Source organism: Oncorhynchus nerka, linkage group LG6 (genome assembly GCF_034236695.1).
Source record: "Oncorhynchus nerka isolate Pitt River linkage group LG6, Oner_Uvic_2.0, whole genome shotgun sequence".
In the NCBI taxonomy this organism is placed as follows: domain Eukaryota; kingdom Metazoa; phylum Chordata; class Actinopteri; order Salmoniformes; family Salmonidae; genus Oncorhynchus; species Oncorhynchus nerka.
The window spans coordinates 22,411,443-22,426,537 of record NC_088401.1 but is presented as its reverse complement, the minus strand read 5'-3'; the positions used below and the strand labels follow the sequence as shown (position 1 = coordinate 22,426,537).

The 15,095-nt window shown below is 43.8% G+C and overlaps 1 protein-coding gene across 1 annotated transcript in view; it reads right to left on the bottom strand.

Annotated features, from left to right (window-relative positions):
- The window catches only part of LOC115131042 (dynein axonemal heavy chain 5-like), a 90,895-nt gene that overhangs the window by 44,207 nt on the left and 31,593 nt on the right, over nucleotides 1–15,095 (bottom strand). Inside the window, 24 exon segments of the mRNA XM_029662659.2 lie at nucleotides 3,482–3,748; nucleotides 3,885–4,038; nucleotides 4,484–4,683; nucleotides 4,770–4,898; nucleotides 4,984–5,095; nucleotides 5,235–5,397; nucleotides 5,534–5,670; nucleotides 5,756–5,874; nucleotides 6,771–7,175; nucleotides 7,266–7,346; nucleotides 7,582–7,785; nucleotides 8,182–8,274; nucleotides 8,500–8,669; nucleotides 8,875–8,998; nucleotides 9,176–9,263; nucleotides 9,541–9,748; nucleotides 10,025–10,176; nucleotides 10,372–10,511; nucleotides 10,898–11,053; nucleotides 11,308–11,397; nucleotides 13,593–13,766; nucleotides 13,890–13,985; nucleotides 14,591–14,792; nucleotides 14,975–15,094. Of these exon segments, the coding sequence (XP_029518519.2) occupies nucleotides 3,482–3,748; nucleotides 3,885–4,038; nucleotides 4,484–4,683; nucleotides 4,770–4,898; nucleotides 4,984–5,095; nucleotides 5,235–5,397; nucleotides 5,534–5,670; nucleotides 5,756–5,874; nucleotides 6,771–7,175; nucleotides 7,266–7,346; nucleotides 7,582–7,785; nucleotides 8,182–8,274; nucleotides 8,500–8,669; nucleotides 8,875–8,998; nucleotides 9,176–9,263; nucleotides 9,541–9,748; nucleotides 10,025–10,176; nucleotides 10,372–10,511; nucleotides 10,898–11,053; nucleotides 11,308–11,397; nucleotides 13,593–13,766; nucleotides 13,890–13,985; nucleotides 14,591–14,792; nucleotides 14,975–15,094 (3,784 nt within the window).

The following is a 15,095-nucleotide window of genomic DNA, read 5'->3' as shown; positions in this document are numbered from 1 at the left end:
TGCCCCGATCTACTGTAAGTGATGTTATTGTGAAGAGAAAATGTCTAGGAGCAACAACAGCTCAGCCGCGAAGTGGTATGGGACCACTGAGTGCTGAAGCGTGTACAAATCATCTGTCCTCTGTTGCAACACTCATTACCGAGTTCCAAACTGCCTCCAGAAGCAACGTCAACACAATAACTGTTTGTCGAAAGCTTCATGAAATGGGTTTCCATGTCCGAGCATCTTATAACCTGAAAACTTGCCATACTGAGCAATTGTGTCTAAAATGGGAGGGAGGGATTTGCCACCATTAGACTCTGGAGCAGTGGAAACGCATTCTCTGGAGTGAGGAATCACGCTTCACCATCTGGCAGCCCGACGGACAAATCTGGGTTTGGCAGATGCCAGGAGAACGCTACCTGCCCCAATGCATAGTGCCAACTGTAAAGTTTGATGGAGGAGGAATAATGGTCTGGGGCTATGGCCCCTTAGCTCCAGTGAAGTGAAATCATAACGCTACATATAACACTGCATATAATGACATTCTAGACGATTCTGTGCTTCTAACTTTGCGGCAACAGTTTGGGGAAGGCCCTTTCCTGTTTCAGCATGATAATGCCCCCGTGCACAAAGTGAGGTCTATACAGAAATGGTTTGTCAAGATCGGTGTGGAAGAAATTGTCTGGCCTGCACAGAGCCTCGACCTCAACTCCATCGAACATCTTGAGACTAATTGGAACGCCGACTGCGAGCAAGGCCTAATCACCCAAAATCAGTGCCCGACCACACTAATGCTATTGTGGATTAATGGTAGCAAGTCCCTGCAGCAATGTTCCAACATCTAGTGGAAAGCCTTCCCAGAAGAGTGGAGGCTGTTATAGCAGCAAAGGGGAGACCAACTCCATATTAATGGCCATGATTTTGGATTGAGCTGTTCAATGAGCAGCTGTCCACATACTTTTGGCATGGTCGTGTATCAATGGTATCTATGGCCATACCAGACATGGAGAAACAGTACAGTAGAAGAAAATGTTGCCCTAACGCAGGGGTGTCAAACATACGGCCCGCGGGCCGGAACCGGTCCCCAAGGAGGTTCGATCAGGCCCGCAGGATAATTTGAAAGTGGAAAAAATGCATAAAAGACATGGAATTAATATTTTTAATTCGCTGCAATTCATGGATTATCCGCTAAGGGGCGCACTCTTTCCATCAGAGTAGAAGACAAGCCGCATCACTGAGACAGACTGAAAACAGCAGACGGTATCAATGCGCCATCTGCTGCTTGTTACGACGTTGTTAATACCTTGGTCTCTACCTCTCCGCTACACCCTCATTAGCCAAAATGTCGTTATCCAAACGGAGAAAAGTAGATAAGGAGTGTAGAATTTTCAAAGAAAAATGGACCACGTCCTATTTATTTACAGAGATGCACGGAAAACCTTCGTGCTTGGTGTGTTTGCAACAAGTTTCGGTATTGAAGGAATATAATATTCGACGCCACTACGAGACTCATCACAGCGAAAAAAAAATATGACGGCTTGCAAGGACAACTGAGAAGAGATAAGATTAACGAATTGCTGGCGGGTCTGAGGAAACAGCAGTCAACTTTCATCCAGAGCCGAGAAGTCAGTGAAGCAGCGGTAAAAGCCAGCTACCTAATTGCTAGCGAAATAGCATTAGCATCGAAGCCGTATTCGACGGTGACTTTGTTAAACGATGCATGATGAAGGCGGCTGAACTTGTATGTCCCGAGAAGCGACAAGCTTTTGCCAATATTAGCCTGACGAGGAATACTATAGCAGAGAGGATTTCGGAACTATCGGCAGATTTAGACAGTCAATTGAAACAGAGAGTCAAGTCATTTATTGCATTTTCCGTGGCAATTGACGAGAGCACTGACATCACAGACGTGGCCCAACTGGCCATATTTATTCGAGGAGTTGATGAGACATTGACTGTTACTGAAGAGTTTCTTGAGTTGGTGCCAATGATGGACACCACAACAGCCGAGGACATTTTCGGCTCTGTCGTTGCTGCATTGGACAGAGTTGGAGTGGACTGGTCCCGCGCTGTCAGCCTGGCTACAGACGGCGCGCCATCCATGGTCGGAAAGAAAGCAGGTGTCGCGACAAAGTTCAAAGACAAAGTACAAGCCCTTAATGGAGGAGATCGTTTCTGGACATTTCACTGTATTTTGCACCAGGAGGCATTGTGTTGCAAGTCGCTGAAAATGGACCACGTCATGGAGGTGGTTGTTCGCACTGTAAATTTCATCCGGTCCAGAGGTCTGAACCATCGTCAGTTTGACAAACTTCTCAGCGACAGCAACATTACCCACAGCCTGCCATACCACACTGAAGTGAGATGGTTAAGCCGAGGCGCTGTGCTGAGGCATTTCTTTGATCTACGAGAGGAAATCGGACAGTTCATGGAGAAAAAAGGAAAACCGGTGTTGGAATTACAATCTCAGGAATGGCTACGGGACCTTGCATTCTTGGTTGATATTACTGAACACTTGAACAATCTGAACAAAATGTTGCAAGGCCGCAAAAAGTTGTCACACAGTTTTCTGACAACATACATGCATTTAAGTTGAAGCTGACTTTGTGGGAGATGCAACTGGCAAATGGCAACCCTGCTCATTTCCCCTGTCTGAGAGATGTGTGTGACCAGACCTGATGCGGACATGAAACGGTACAAAGACAAAATTGCAGGACTACTGCGGGAGTTTGAGAAACGTTTTCAGGTATTTGGTGAACTTGAGACAGAATTTTCAGTTTTTCGCTCACCTTTCACAGTTAAAGCTTCTGATCTGCCGGTCGAAATTCAGCTAGAGATAATTGATTTGCAGTGTGATGCAGATTTGAAGGGCAAATTTGCCTCTGTAGGTCTGGACAGATTGTATCAGTATCTACTACCAGGGTACCCCAAATTAACAGCCCTGGCTGCTAAAATTTTGTGCATGTTTGGGACAACCTACCTTTGTGAACAAATTTTCTCAGTGATGAATATCAATAAAACAAAAATGCGTTCAAGGCTCACAAACAAGCACTTAAATGACATTCTGAAAGTGACAGCTAGTCAGGACATGACACCTGGTGTTGATGCACTTGTACAGGCCAAAAGATGCCAAGTTTCAGGAACAAATACAAGTCCAGACTAGACTAACACCTTTAAAATGCTGCCTTAGATACTGTTTGCATTGAAAGAATACAGCTCTGTGAAGATGAATCCTTACTGTGGTGATTTAAAAAATGTGCACTTTAATGTTAGTCAGCAGCTTCAAAACAAAAGTTGTGTGATGGAATTCTACTGTTCATACAACTCCATACATTTTCAATTTCGTGGAGCAGTGTAGCAGAGTATGGTATAATTTTAATGGTCCGGCCCACTTGACATCTCCCTAGGCCGTATGTGGCCCACGATGCGAAATGAGTTTGACACCCCTGCCCTAACGTAACCCAGCCATAGAATGTTTTTAGTTTGTCCAGTCCAGTACCTGTATGGTGTGGGAGTCTGAGGCCTGTCCCAGGATCTCCAGTAGAGCAGGGTCAGAGACAAAGAAGAACCGAGGGAACACAAGCCTCTTCTTCTCCAGGTACCCGCTCAGGGACTTCTGACACACCTCCAGCTGCTCCAGAAGATGGGGCAACAGCTGGCTGAGGGTCTCGTCCCCCACACAGCACTGCACCACACCTGTCACCTCGTGGGCACGCTGCATGATCTTCTGCCAGGACTTGTCGATGTTCTGGAACCTCTTGGCTTCCTATATGGGACAGATTTAGTGGCCATATCCTTACTTGAATAGCCTGGAATCTACACTAAGTTCCAATTGAATCTACATTCAAGTGAAACAATAGTGAATCAACAGGTAAACAGAGCATGGTTCAGCTTGTTCTGACCTGGGGCAGCTGCTTAGCGATATCCCCTCCGACAAATACGGCCTCCAGGTAGATCCACAGGTTCTGAACTGTCAACCATTTCTCTATGACCTCAGTGGTGTTAGACAGCTTCAGCACCCACTGCTGGATGGAAGGCTTGAATGGGGCATTATACCTGGAAAAGTATCATTTCACACATGTACAGTGGGTATTAATACACGCGTGAATTGGAAATGTGTTTTTTTGTTGCATATCCCACTCTCCCCGAGACACCCTTGGAGAGTGGGGTCACAGCCAGAGTCTGCCATTATCAACAGTGACCTTGACGCAATTAGGGTTAAATGCCTTGCTCAAGGGCACAGATAGATTTTTCACCTTGTCGGGTCAGGGATTCAAAATAGCGACCTTTCGGTTACTGGCCCAATTCTCAAACCGCTACGCTACCTGCATCTCAACTTCTAGGCTACCTGCCGCCATCGGCAACTATCTGTATGGTCACCTAGAAGAGATACAGTAAACATTGAATTCAATTCTGAATTCATGTCTGATTATTAATATTGTGGTACCTGGGTTCGAAATCCAGTCGATCAAATCAGACATGAGGATGTGGTGGTACCTACCGGTTGCTCATGAGCGAGGCCAGCACCATCAGACTGTCCTCCATGAGGGCCACCTTCTCTGCAGTGTCAGTACCCTTCAGTAGCAGTTCCCCCCGGTTCCTGAAGGGGGCAAAGGTGAGTGTGTGGCTGCTCCACTCTGCCACTACGTCTTTCAGTTTGGCCTCAATGTCCCTCTCCTTCACGGCGCTGATGCACACATCCTGTCCAGATAAACACAGCACACCTAATTTTATTTTACAAGTATATTGTTTGCCCATTTTGGTGAGGGGATTTGGTGACATAGTACCTCAATATCCTCTTTGTATTTGAGCAGTGGTGCCTCCATGATGTTTCTGAGGGCAAAGCTCTCCGACTCCACCTCGAAGATGTGTCCTGTGAGGTCACTCAGGCGGCTCCAATGCCTGGACATCATCGCCTGAAAGGGAGAGGGGATTGAAAGGGACAAACGTCAGGCAAAGCCATATGAGTTGTAGATGATTAAATTAAAGGTATTGTTTCACCTTGTTAGCCATCATGTAAAGTAGGGGGCACGTCTCGTTGAAGTCATCGATTGTCTTCTTCAGGTCACTAAAAGCTTGCCACTCCTTCAACGCCTTGGGAAGTTTCCGGATTCTTATGGAAAGTGGAAAAATAGAGTAATCACAATGTTCACAAGGATTAGTCAGCAACTCAATTTGAACTTATCTATCGTTTAGATTATTTTCCAATACAGCATATTGACATGTATATATCACAGTCCATGGGATTCTACCTGTTCTGGAAATCCTGCAGTTCATTGTTGATCTTGTCTATGTTTAGGTCAGCCCATTGGATATCATAGTAACTAGTGACACTTTCAGTGACAGAGTTGTAGAGCGTGTAAAGTTTTGACAAAAGACCCAGCTCTCTTTTAATTCTCTGAAGATCGGGATATTCTGTTAATGAGAGATATTAGCCATATTAGCCTAGTCCTGAATCTCCATTGAAAGTGTTTTGAAGTCCAAGGATATGTAAAATATGGGTCCAGGAAACAGTGTATTTCAATGTGGATATAAATGTGAGAATAGTCACCGTTAACTGAGAGGCCGAATAGCTCCTCCCCTCCAGAGTAGGTAACATATTTTCTCCACAGCTCATTGAACTGGGCCTGGAAGCTCTGCAGTCTGTCGCTGGCTTCATCTGGGGTCAACCCCTCCACTCCAGGGCCACTTGATGAACATAAAGCATGTAGATTACAGGAATCTATCAACTATTGAGCAAAATGTCTGAATGAAAAATATAACTGTATTCTACCTTTTGTCATAATCTGAGTAGTAGGTCTGGACAGAGTTCTGGAAGGTCTCTACCCCTGACAGTAGGTCTGCCTTCATGGCAGGTTGAATCTTCACCAGGGTGTTTTGGGTTTCCATCACCTTTTGATGGACATTGTTTTGGTTTCAGATACAGAGCACAGCTCAAACAGAGATGGAAGAGGAAGTGAGACATCTCACTTGCTCCTTTTTTCTGATTCATTTACAGTTAATGAACTAAGCCGACCAGATCAAGCTGCTCAAGCATTGGTGCCTATGGGAGAGCCAGCCCTTAAAGGTCCAATGCAGCTGTTTATATCTCAATATCAAATCATTTCTGGGTAACAATGAAATACCTTACTGTGATTGTTTTCAATGAAAATGGTCAAGCTGGCAGAGAGGTTTGGAACTCTTTATTTTTAGTCTAACTAATTTACTGACTGGTCACCAGACAGGCCAAAAATCAATCCCACTAAAAGAGGTGGGCATTTCAGGCGATCTTTTCAAACAGCTCTCGCACTAAAACGGCATTATCATAATTCTCACAATTCCACAGTATTATTCCAACCGCATGGTGTGTAAATATATATATAAAACACAGGAAAATCGTGTTTTTGAATGCACTGGGCCTTAAAGCAGACAGGAACCGTGACATAAATATAAATGGTAAACGGTCTTCATTTATCCACCATCTTTGACTCACACTTGAGAGAGAGCAAGAAGGGCAAGTTGGTCACATACTCAGTGGTTTGCTGCCCTCTACTGCCACATGTACAGAATATATGTCTTGGTTGGCTGCAACAACCACCACAGTCGATGTACGTGAGTCTTAAACTTCATCAAATTCCAAATTCCTTTTCTTATATTTTGCCTCAGTGGGTTACAAGGTGATTGACAAGTCAAGCAGAGCTCAAGAGAATGTTTGGCATCAGAAACTCCACACGGGACAAGTGAATAGAGGAACAATAAAATGTCAGGTGAGAAAATGTGACGTGAAATACATGACATTTTCCACCCACCATTGCATTGAGGTTCCTCCAGGCGTACGTCAGCCCGTCCACCTTCTCTGCGTTCCCGTCGCTGAAGATCAACTCGTGGCGGTTGAGCAGGGCAAACGACTCCTCCACGGGGCCGATGGTGGCGTCTATCCGGATCTCTGCCTCTCTGACCTCTCGGAGAGAGGCCATGGCTCCCCTAACGTCCTCCAGGTCTTCGACAGGCCTCTGGAGCCTCTTGGTCAGGCCGTCCACAAAGGAGTAGATGTCGGCCATGTCGGCTGAGGCCTGGCTGTTCAGCGCAGCTCCAAAGGCCCGTTTCCAGGCACGGCACTCCTGGGTCAGGGAGAGCTTAAGGTGTTCTGTGTGGAACAGGACTGAGCCCACAGTGCAGGAGGCTGGCAAGCTGTCAATCTGAGCTTCCATTTTCTGCATGAGGTGAGCAAGTAACACATCAAACAGATCAAAATCTAATGACAATCATTTCAATATGTAAAACAATGAGTGAATGTCACTAACAGAGTAGGAGGAAATCTGAGTGCTGAACGCTGGGAGGGATGGACTGGTCTCCAGGAAGGTTTTCACTTCTTCCTCTGGGTCCTGGGGAGAACAATAAGAGTCATGTTATATAGATCCGAACGGTCAAATATGATCACATCAAATCACATCAAATCATTGTATACAGTACATCAATTCATCGACATAGTGTCTTTCTCTCTTTCATTCTTGGCTTAGTACATCCTGGCTCTGGTAAAACTTGAATACTAATGGATCATTCAAAGATGATGCCACCAGCATTCTTTTATGTATCGCTAACATTTCCAGCCAAGCAGACCTGATTCCACAGGGTGGAGAAGTGATGGAACTCCTGCAGTACATCCCCGGCCTCGGTCCTGAGGGAGGACACGATGGAACCCAGCTGGATGACGGCCTTGGTGACGTCCTTGTGCTCGGCCAGCTGCCGGTCCAGGGGCTTGAGGACCAGCTGTTTGGTCAGGGGGCCGTCGTCCCCAGCGTCCCTGACTGCAGCCTGCTCTGCCTGGGGAGGGGCACAGGGAAAGACCCCAATTAGGATCACTTCTTACATTCAATTTCTAAACAATATTTAAGGTAGGAATAATTATAAGAAAAAAACATGATAGTAATACCATTCAGGAATCTTTAGTTTATTTATTTGATTTATTTATTCCACTTTTATTTAACCAGATAAGTCAATTGAGAACCAATTCTCATTTACAATCTGACCTGGCCAACAGTGAACAGGACAACACACAATACCACTAAAAATAAATAAAACACACTATATGGAGAAAAGGTACAAATTCATCAAATATAGAACAATAAGAAATATTCACAGTGGATTAGAGCAGAAAAGTCCAAGGCAACACAGCAGACGTAATAAGCAGCAGATACATCGACCAGGTAGCAAGCCTACCTGAAGCTGCTTGTGATGTAGATGGGAAAATGTCCATAGTGGGATGTCTGTAGCCATAGACAGCACAATGCTCACAACTTTGTTGACAGTACTCTGTGAGACACAAGCAAGGGACAAAGACAGAGGACAATGCCACCATACTATGTGATTTATCAGTGGAAAATAATTGAATATTGAAGAGATAGCAATAAACACACTAATGTGTATATTCATAACATAAAATAGACTTAAATATATATATTTTCCATTAATCTTTTCTATCCAATTTGCCAATAAACTTTGACTTTGGACTATTTCTTTAAATGTGTCAAGGAGTACCTGGATGTCCTCTAGACTGGGCTTGAGGACGATGTTGGGAATGGCCAGCTGAATAGAGGCCTCGAAGAGAGGAACCTGGACCTGTGGTCGACTCAGGTACGAGGACGACTGGTACTTGGAACTCGCCACATGAAGCCTTCGCCTCAGAGAATCAAGGGATGACCTTGTAGCTATGAAAATGTAAATGATTATAGGAAAACATACGTCAGTTTAGGGCAGTTTTGGTACTCAGTCAAAAGCAACTAACTATTATTGCCAATGTGTATTGTTTTCATTGAATTATTGCATTTGAATTAATGTCTTGGTTTGATTAAAACAGAGTTGATCCCAACCCCGGTGACCTCACATAGGTAAAAGAACAATTGGAAATCTCACCTTTGACCAGGGCCTCTGTGTTCCTCTGGCACAGCTGAGCCATCAAGTTGTAAAAGCAACAGGCTAGACACAACTGGCAGCGTGTCTTCTGTTTAGCATCCGGGTGTAGACACTGGAGAGACCCCTGAATCAAAGAACATTGAGGCGTTACACAAAGGCTCTATCAATGTTGACAGGTGTAGTTGTGCGTTTACTGCTAATGTAACAGAGGTGGTTTCTTGAACCACACTTGTGTGAAAAGTAACTTTGTCCTGAGACCTGAAAACTTGCGATGTTCCCCGAGTCAGTCACACTAACCCACCTTTAGGTTGACTACTTCTGCTGGCGTCATCCTCTTTTTCAGCTCGTCAGTCATCTCGTACATAGACATTTCCACTTGTTTACTTTGGCTGCAGTGAAATCAAGATAAACAGCTGAAGTGAAACTGAGCAAACGTTTCAAACAATGATACCCTGATGATTTGATCAATGATGCGGTTCTTGGTAATGGTAATAGAGAGACGATTACTCTGAAAACACCAATCCTTTATTTTCCTTTGTCTGTTGGTCACTTTTTGCAAGTCCATATCAAACCATGTAATGACACTAAGATTTCACATATTGGACTAACCAAACATAGGCATAATTGACCTTTCTGTATCATTTGTAGAGCTCAGTCAACACTCACATGCTCAGTGCCTTCCCAGCAGACCTCACAGTGTCCTCAGCTTGGCTATGAAAGTTTTGGGATGAAACGGGCATATCCTCGGGCAGCACCAGCAGGGCAGTGGACGACATGGCCTGTAGGATTCTCTCGATGCGACACTCCAGTGTATCCATGGCAACCTTTGCAACTTGCTCCAGTTCTTGCAGTACTCCATATACATTCTCTATGACTACAAGAAAAGGACAGTCTGTTTGGTTAAGTCTGAATATTACTGAAAGAACACAATCCCAGATTCAATGCTTAAATCCAGCCCCCTGCAGTAACACACCTGATTCAGATATTTAACCCAAACATAATCCTCCTTATGGGTTATGATTAGCTAAATCAGGTGTATTACCACAGGGTTGGAACTAACGCCTGCACACATACTGTACAACCGTCTCCAGGACTGGAATAGGAGAACCCTGTCGAATTTTACCAGTAAACTACAGTAAACTACTCTCACATCTGTCGGTGTTGAGTGATGTCCAGGAGAGAGTAGTGAGCCCTGGGGAGAGAGAGTTCTCCACGTGTCTGATGAAGGGCTGCATCAGGGGGAGGAGGATGGGAGGGATCCTGGATAAGACTGCTTCAAAGTCCTGCAGCATTTCCTGTAGCCTGGGACAAAGGGATTTCACTATTAAAACATCCTCTATGATACCATGTGCATTTTTGCTTCAACTGTTGTAAAAAATAGACATGTATTGTACATTAGACCCATAGTCAACACCTGGTCACCAAACCTGGTCCTGGGAGATACAGGGTGTTTTGGTTTAGTTCAACACTTTACTGATTCAATCAATAATATCTCACCTGTTTTGCTGGGCCTTCAGCTCGACTTCTTTGGCACACATATTCAGGATCACAGTTGGGACTGTGATGCCAAGCTTATGCATGCACTTAGCCTCATGCAGAACCTCCAGGACCAAGGAGTCAAGATTAACATATATCTTCTGGGCAAGCAAGAATCACAATATTGAAGGGTGAGTTAACAGAGTGAAATCGGAGAGTGTAGGCCTAGCGGTTAAGAGTGTTGGGCCAATAACGGAAAGGTTGCAGGTTCGAATCCACGAGCCAACTATGTGAAAAATCTGCCGATGTGTCCTTGAGCAAGGCACTTAACCCTAATTGCTCCTGTAAGTCGCTAAGAATAAGAGCGTCTGCTAAATGACAAAAATGTTCATGTAAATCTCAAATTTGCACAACACACACTTATAGAATGTTAACATTATGAAAAATAATGCAAGGTGTTGCTTAGTTCTATAGCTTTGGCCTCTAAGGAAAAGGCCATTATCTGAATATAATGTCGACATTAGCGGCACTTTGGAATGGGCATAACCTTTGTTTCTGGGTCTCTGATGAGCAGCGATGCATTCAGGCCGTGACGGCCCATCTCCACAGCTTGGCTCCAGCCTCTGTGGTACAGGAGCTCAAACTCAAGGAGAACGGCGGCCATCTTGTTATAGCTTCTGATCACCTTCCTCATCTCAGGGGTCTGCCAGACAAAAAGAGAAGCATGAGTCTCTGTAACAATATCTACACTAGCATACTGCTCAGAATGAAGCAATGTACTGGGCATGCATTCTAAATATAATGAGAGTATAAATGAAACCATATTTTTCTTTGGGGACCATACAAATTAGGTACTGTAGATATCACATTTCACATTTCATATCACATCTACCTCATTTAGGGTTACATACCAAACAAAACAATTGAGGAAATGTTGTTGAAATTGTAAAAGACTACCTTTAGAATGTCCATTTTGTTTTTCAGGATAGACATAGGTAACTCAATCTTTCGGAATAGTTGCCGCGACCACATAATCTTCCCTGCAACCTGCCAGAGAGAGAAGCGTTTTAAAACCTATGAAGACCAAAAAGGCTCTTAACATTCTGTATGTGCTGTCCATGTTCTTCACACTGTATGTTTAGTATGCCTTAAATGTCTGAAAAGGGATAAATGCATTATATCAGGGCTCTCCAACCCTGTTCCTGAAGAGCTACCCTCCTGTAGGTTTTCACTCCAACCCTGTTCCTGAAGAGCTACCCTCCTGTAGGTTTTCACTCCAACCCTGTTCCTGAAGAGCTACCCTCCTGTAGGTTTTCACTCCAACCCTGTTCCTGAAGAGCTACCCTCCTGTAGGTTTTCACTCTAACCCTGTTCCTGAAGAGCTACCCCCCTGTAGGTTTTCACTCCAACCCTATTCCTGAAGAGCTACCCTCCTGTAGGTTTTCACTCCAACCCTGTTCCTGAAGAGCTACCCCCCTGTAGGTTTTCACTCCAACCCTGTTCCTGAAGAGCTACCCTCCTGTAGGGTTTCACTCCAACCCTGTTCCTGAAGAGCTACCCTCCTCTAGGTTTTCACTCCAACCCGGGTTGTTTCTAACCGGATTCATCTCATCAACCAGCTAATTATTATAATCAGATGTGAAAAATATACTGGACGGTTGCTCTCCATGAACAGGGTTGTAGAGCCCTGCTTTAGATCCTCTTTCATACAGGCTTTGACATTAACACCATAGTCACCCCACATCAAATTTAACTGAGGAAGTGATGCATAGCTCTGTGGCCAGCCAACAAATGTGTGAAATGTGACTGAGTACATTATACTATAACAAAACAGTGAATGTGTGAAATGTGACTGAGTACATTATACTATAACAAAACAGTGAATGTGTGAAATGGGACTGAGTACATTATACTATAACAAAACAGTGAATGTGTGAAATGTGACTGAGTACATTATACTATAACAAAACAGTGAATGTGTGAAATGTGACTGAGTACATTATACTATAACAAAACAGTGAATGTGTGAAATGTGACTGAGTACATTATACTATAACAAAACAGTGAATGTGTGTGTTACGGATACAGTTATCCTGTGTGTGTGTGTATCCTGTGTGTGTGTTTCTTTTCTCTCCTTCTCCCCTCACAGGTGAAAACCATCACTCCCCAATCAGTCAACAATCAATCATCAATCAGAAGACACACCTCCTCCTACTTCCTACCCTATCACAGTTCCTTCCCCATGGTTTAAAAACCCCATCATTTGTTTGTTCCCAAGCAATCTCTAGCTCAATCTCTCTGTAAATGCCATGTCTGTAGGTCTCTGTGTGTCACTCTCGCTTTGTGTCTTAACCTCTCTTTTGTTTAAACACCTCCATAGCACTTTGTCATCACCTGTGAGTATTGTTTTTGGTTATGGTGTTTGTTTGTTGCTGGTGGGAAAAGGGGGAAACCAAGACAAGTCGCCCATGGGCATACACTACCCGTAGGTGAACTTTGTTAAATACACTAGTTAGAACTGGGCGGACCACCCACTGTATTTTTGGTTAGTTAGTTAGCTGTTGTTAAAGTAGGCTAGTCTAGCTTAGGGGTGTTTTTGAATACTTATTGTTTCTTTCCTTGGGTCCAGCTCAGCCCCTTTTCCTGCTCCCCCCATTACCGTGTGTTTATAAATAAACCTAGAGTTTGACGGTAGATTTCTGTTGTCGTGGTTATTTCGTGCACACTTTTACTTTGTCACAATAATAATTTGCATGAGTTATGTTACGGGTCTCATTACCATCCCCCCTAGACTGTCGGGCCAAAAGGGATTCGTAACAGTGTGAAATGTGACTGAGTACATTATACTATAACAAAACAGTGAATGTGTGAAATGTGACTGAGTACATTACACTATAACAAAACAGTGAATGTGTGAAATGTGACTGAGTATATTATAACAAAACAGTGAATGTGTGAAATGTGACTTGAGTACATTATACTATAACAAAACAGTGAATGTGTGTGTTACGGATACAGTTATCCTGTGTGTGTGTGTATCCTGTGTGTTTCTTTTCTCTCCTTCTCCCCTCACAGGTGAAAACCATCACTCCCCAATCAGTCAACAATTACACTACATTACACTATAACAAAACAGTGAATGTGTAAGTTGAATGCTGGAACAAAAACATGCTTTTATCATGAAATGCTACCAATTTGCTATGTGCAGCACATTTACGAAAAGTTGGACTACATGGACTCACAGGAGGCATGTTTCGCGGAATGGGAGGGTTGTCCTTCTGCTTTTGATAGAGCTTCCTGACAAGCTCCAGGTCTCTGCTATAGCGCTGCAGTACTGCCATGTATTTGTCTGTGAGGTCCAGCTGATTACCGACGCCATTCTCAAACTTGGAGAGGAGGTCAAGCATTCGCTCAGTCTAATGGTAGAGAAAGAATTCAGCGAGGTGAAAGGCGACGAATCATCATAGAAACATGCTTTACAATTCGAGATTAGTTGGTACCCTTAGATGTCATAGACTTTTGGATCAGTGAGAACTCACGGTTAGTGACTGCTCAAACCAGGCCACTAGCAATGACTGGAGAGACTGGAAGAGTCCTTGGATCTGGAACTTGAACTCTGTGTAGTCACTGTCAAACTGAGCAAAGAGCAGGATCTGTAGCACTCATACAATTCAGAGGCAATTCAATACAACGCTTTTGATCAACTTAAAACCCTCACAGAAACCATTATATTACAATTTCATGGAGTTATGGCAGTTGTAATAGCCAGATTATTGTCTGTTTTTACAACCAGCACTTCATCATACATTTGATATTAAGGACTCAATCATGGACACTCTCACTCTGTTTTTTGACTGGCTGCTTGCGCTGCTATTATTTGTTGCCTCTATCTGTCCATTTGGCTATTCAGTAGTGCTATGCTACTTGTATTGTGGTCTGACACTTTGTTGTTTTCTCTTGTTCTGTTGTCTGCCCTTAACATTGTTTGTGCCATGGTGCTTGTTGCCACAGGACTCTCTTCATGTCGTGCGGCGATGCCTTTCTTGTCGTGATGTGCTTTGCTTCCACTGTCTGTCTGGTGATGTATCTGTACTGTTGCCAAGTGTCTTCCGTCTGTGTTTTATTTGTATCCCCACCCCCTGCCCCACAGGAGGCTTTATGTCTCTTGCCAGGCAATCATTGTAAATGCAATGTTTTTCTTAATTGACCTGCCTTGTAAAATATATAAATAAAATAGCACCTCCAACTTGCGGTGGTCAAGCACATTGTAGGTCTTGGACTTGGTGGTGGTCACAATGGTCTGATAGCGAACAAAGATCTTCTCGATCCCCTCCACTTTCATGTGTTGCAGAGATGCGAGGTCCTCCAAAATGGAGGCCATGTCTGCAATCTTCTCCAGTCGCTTGCAGAATGTGTCGAATTTGCCGAAGATGTAATTCTCACTGCAGTGACACAGATGAAGTGTTTATTTGAGGTGCACTCAATTCGTTTTTGTACTATTTTATTGGTTTAAAAAAAACTTTTTTTTTTTTTTTTACATGTAACTGAGAATAGGAAAAGAAAAGCATAGGTAATTGACCCGGGTCTAATTTCTCCAGCTCGTCTACTTTTTTGTTTTGTTTACCTGAACTCAAACTGCTTGTCGTTGGGGTTGTCCCGAAGCTTCTCTCGCACCCTCTGGAAGCACAGCTGATACTCCTGGTTGAGCTGTGTGCATTCTCTGATCCTCCTCAACATCTCATTTC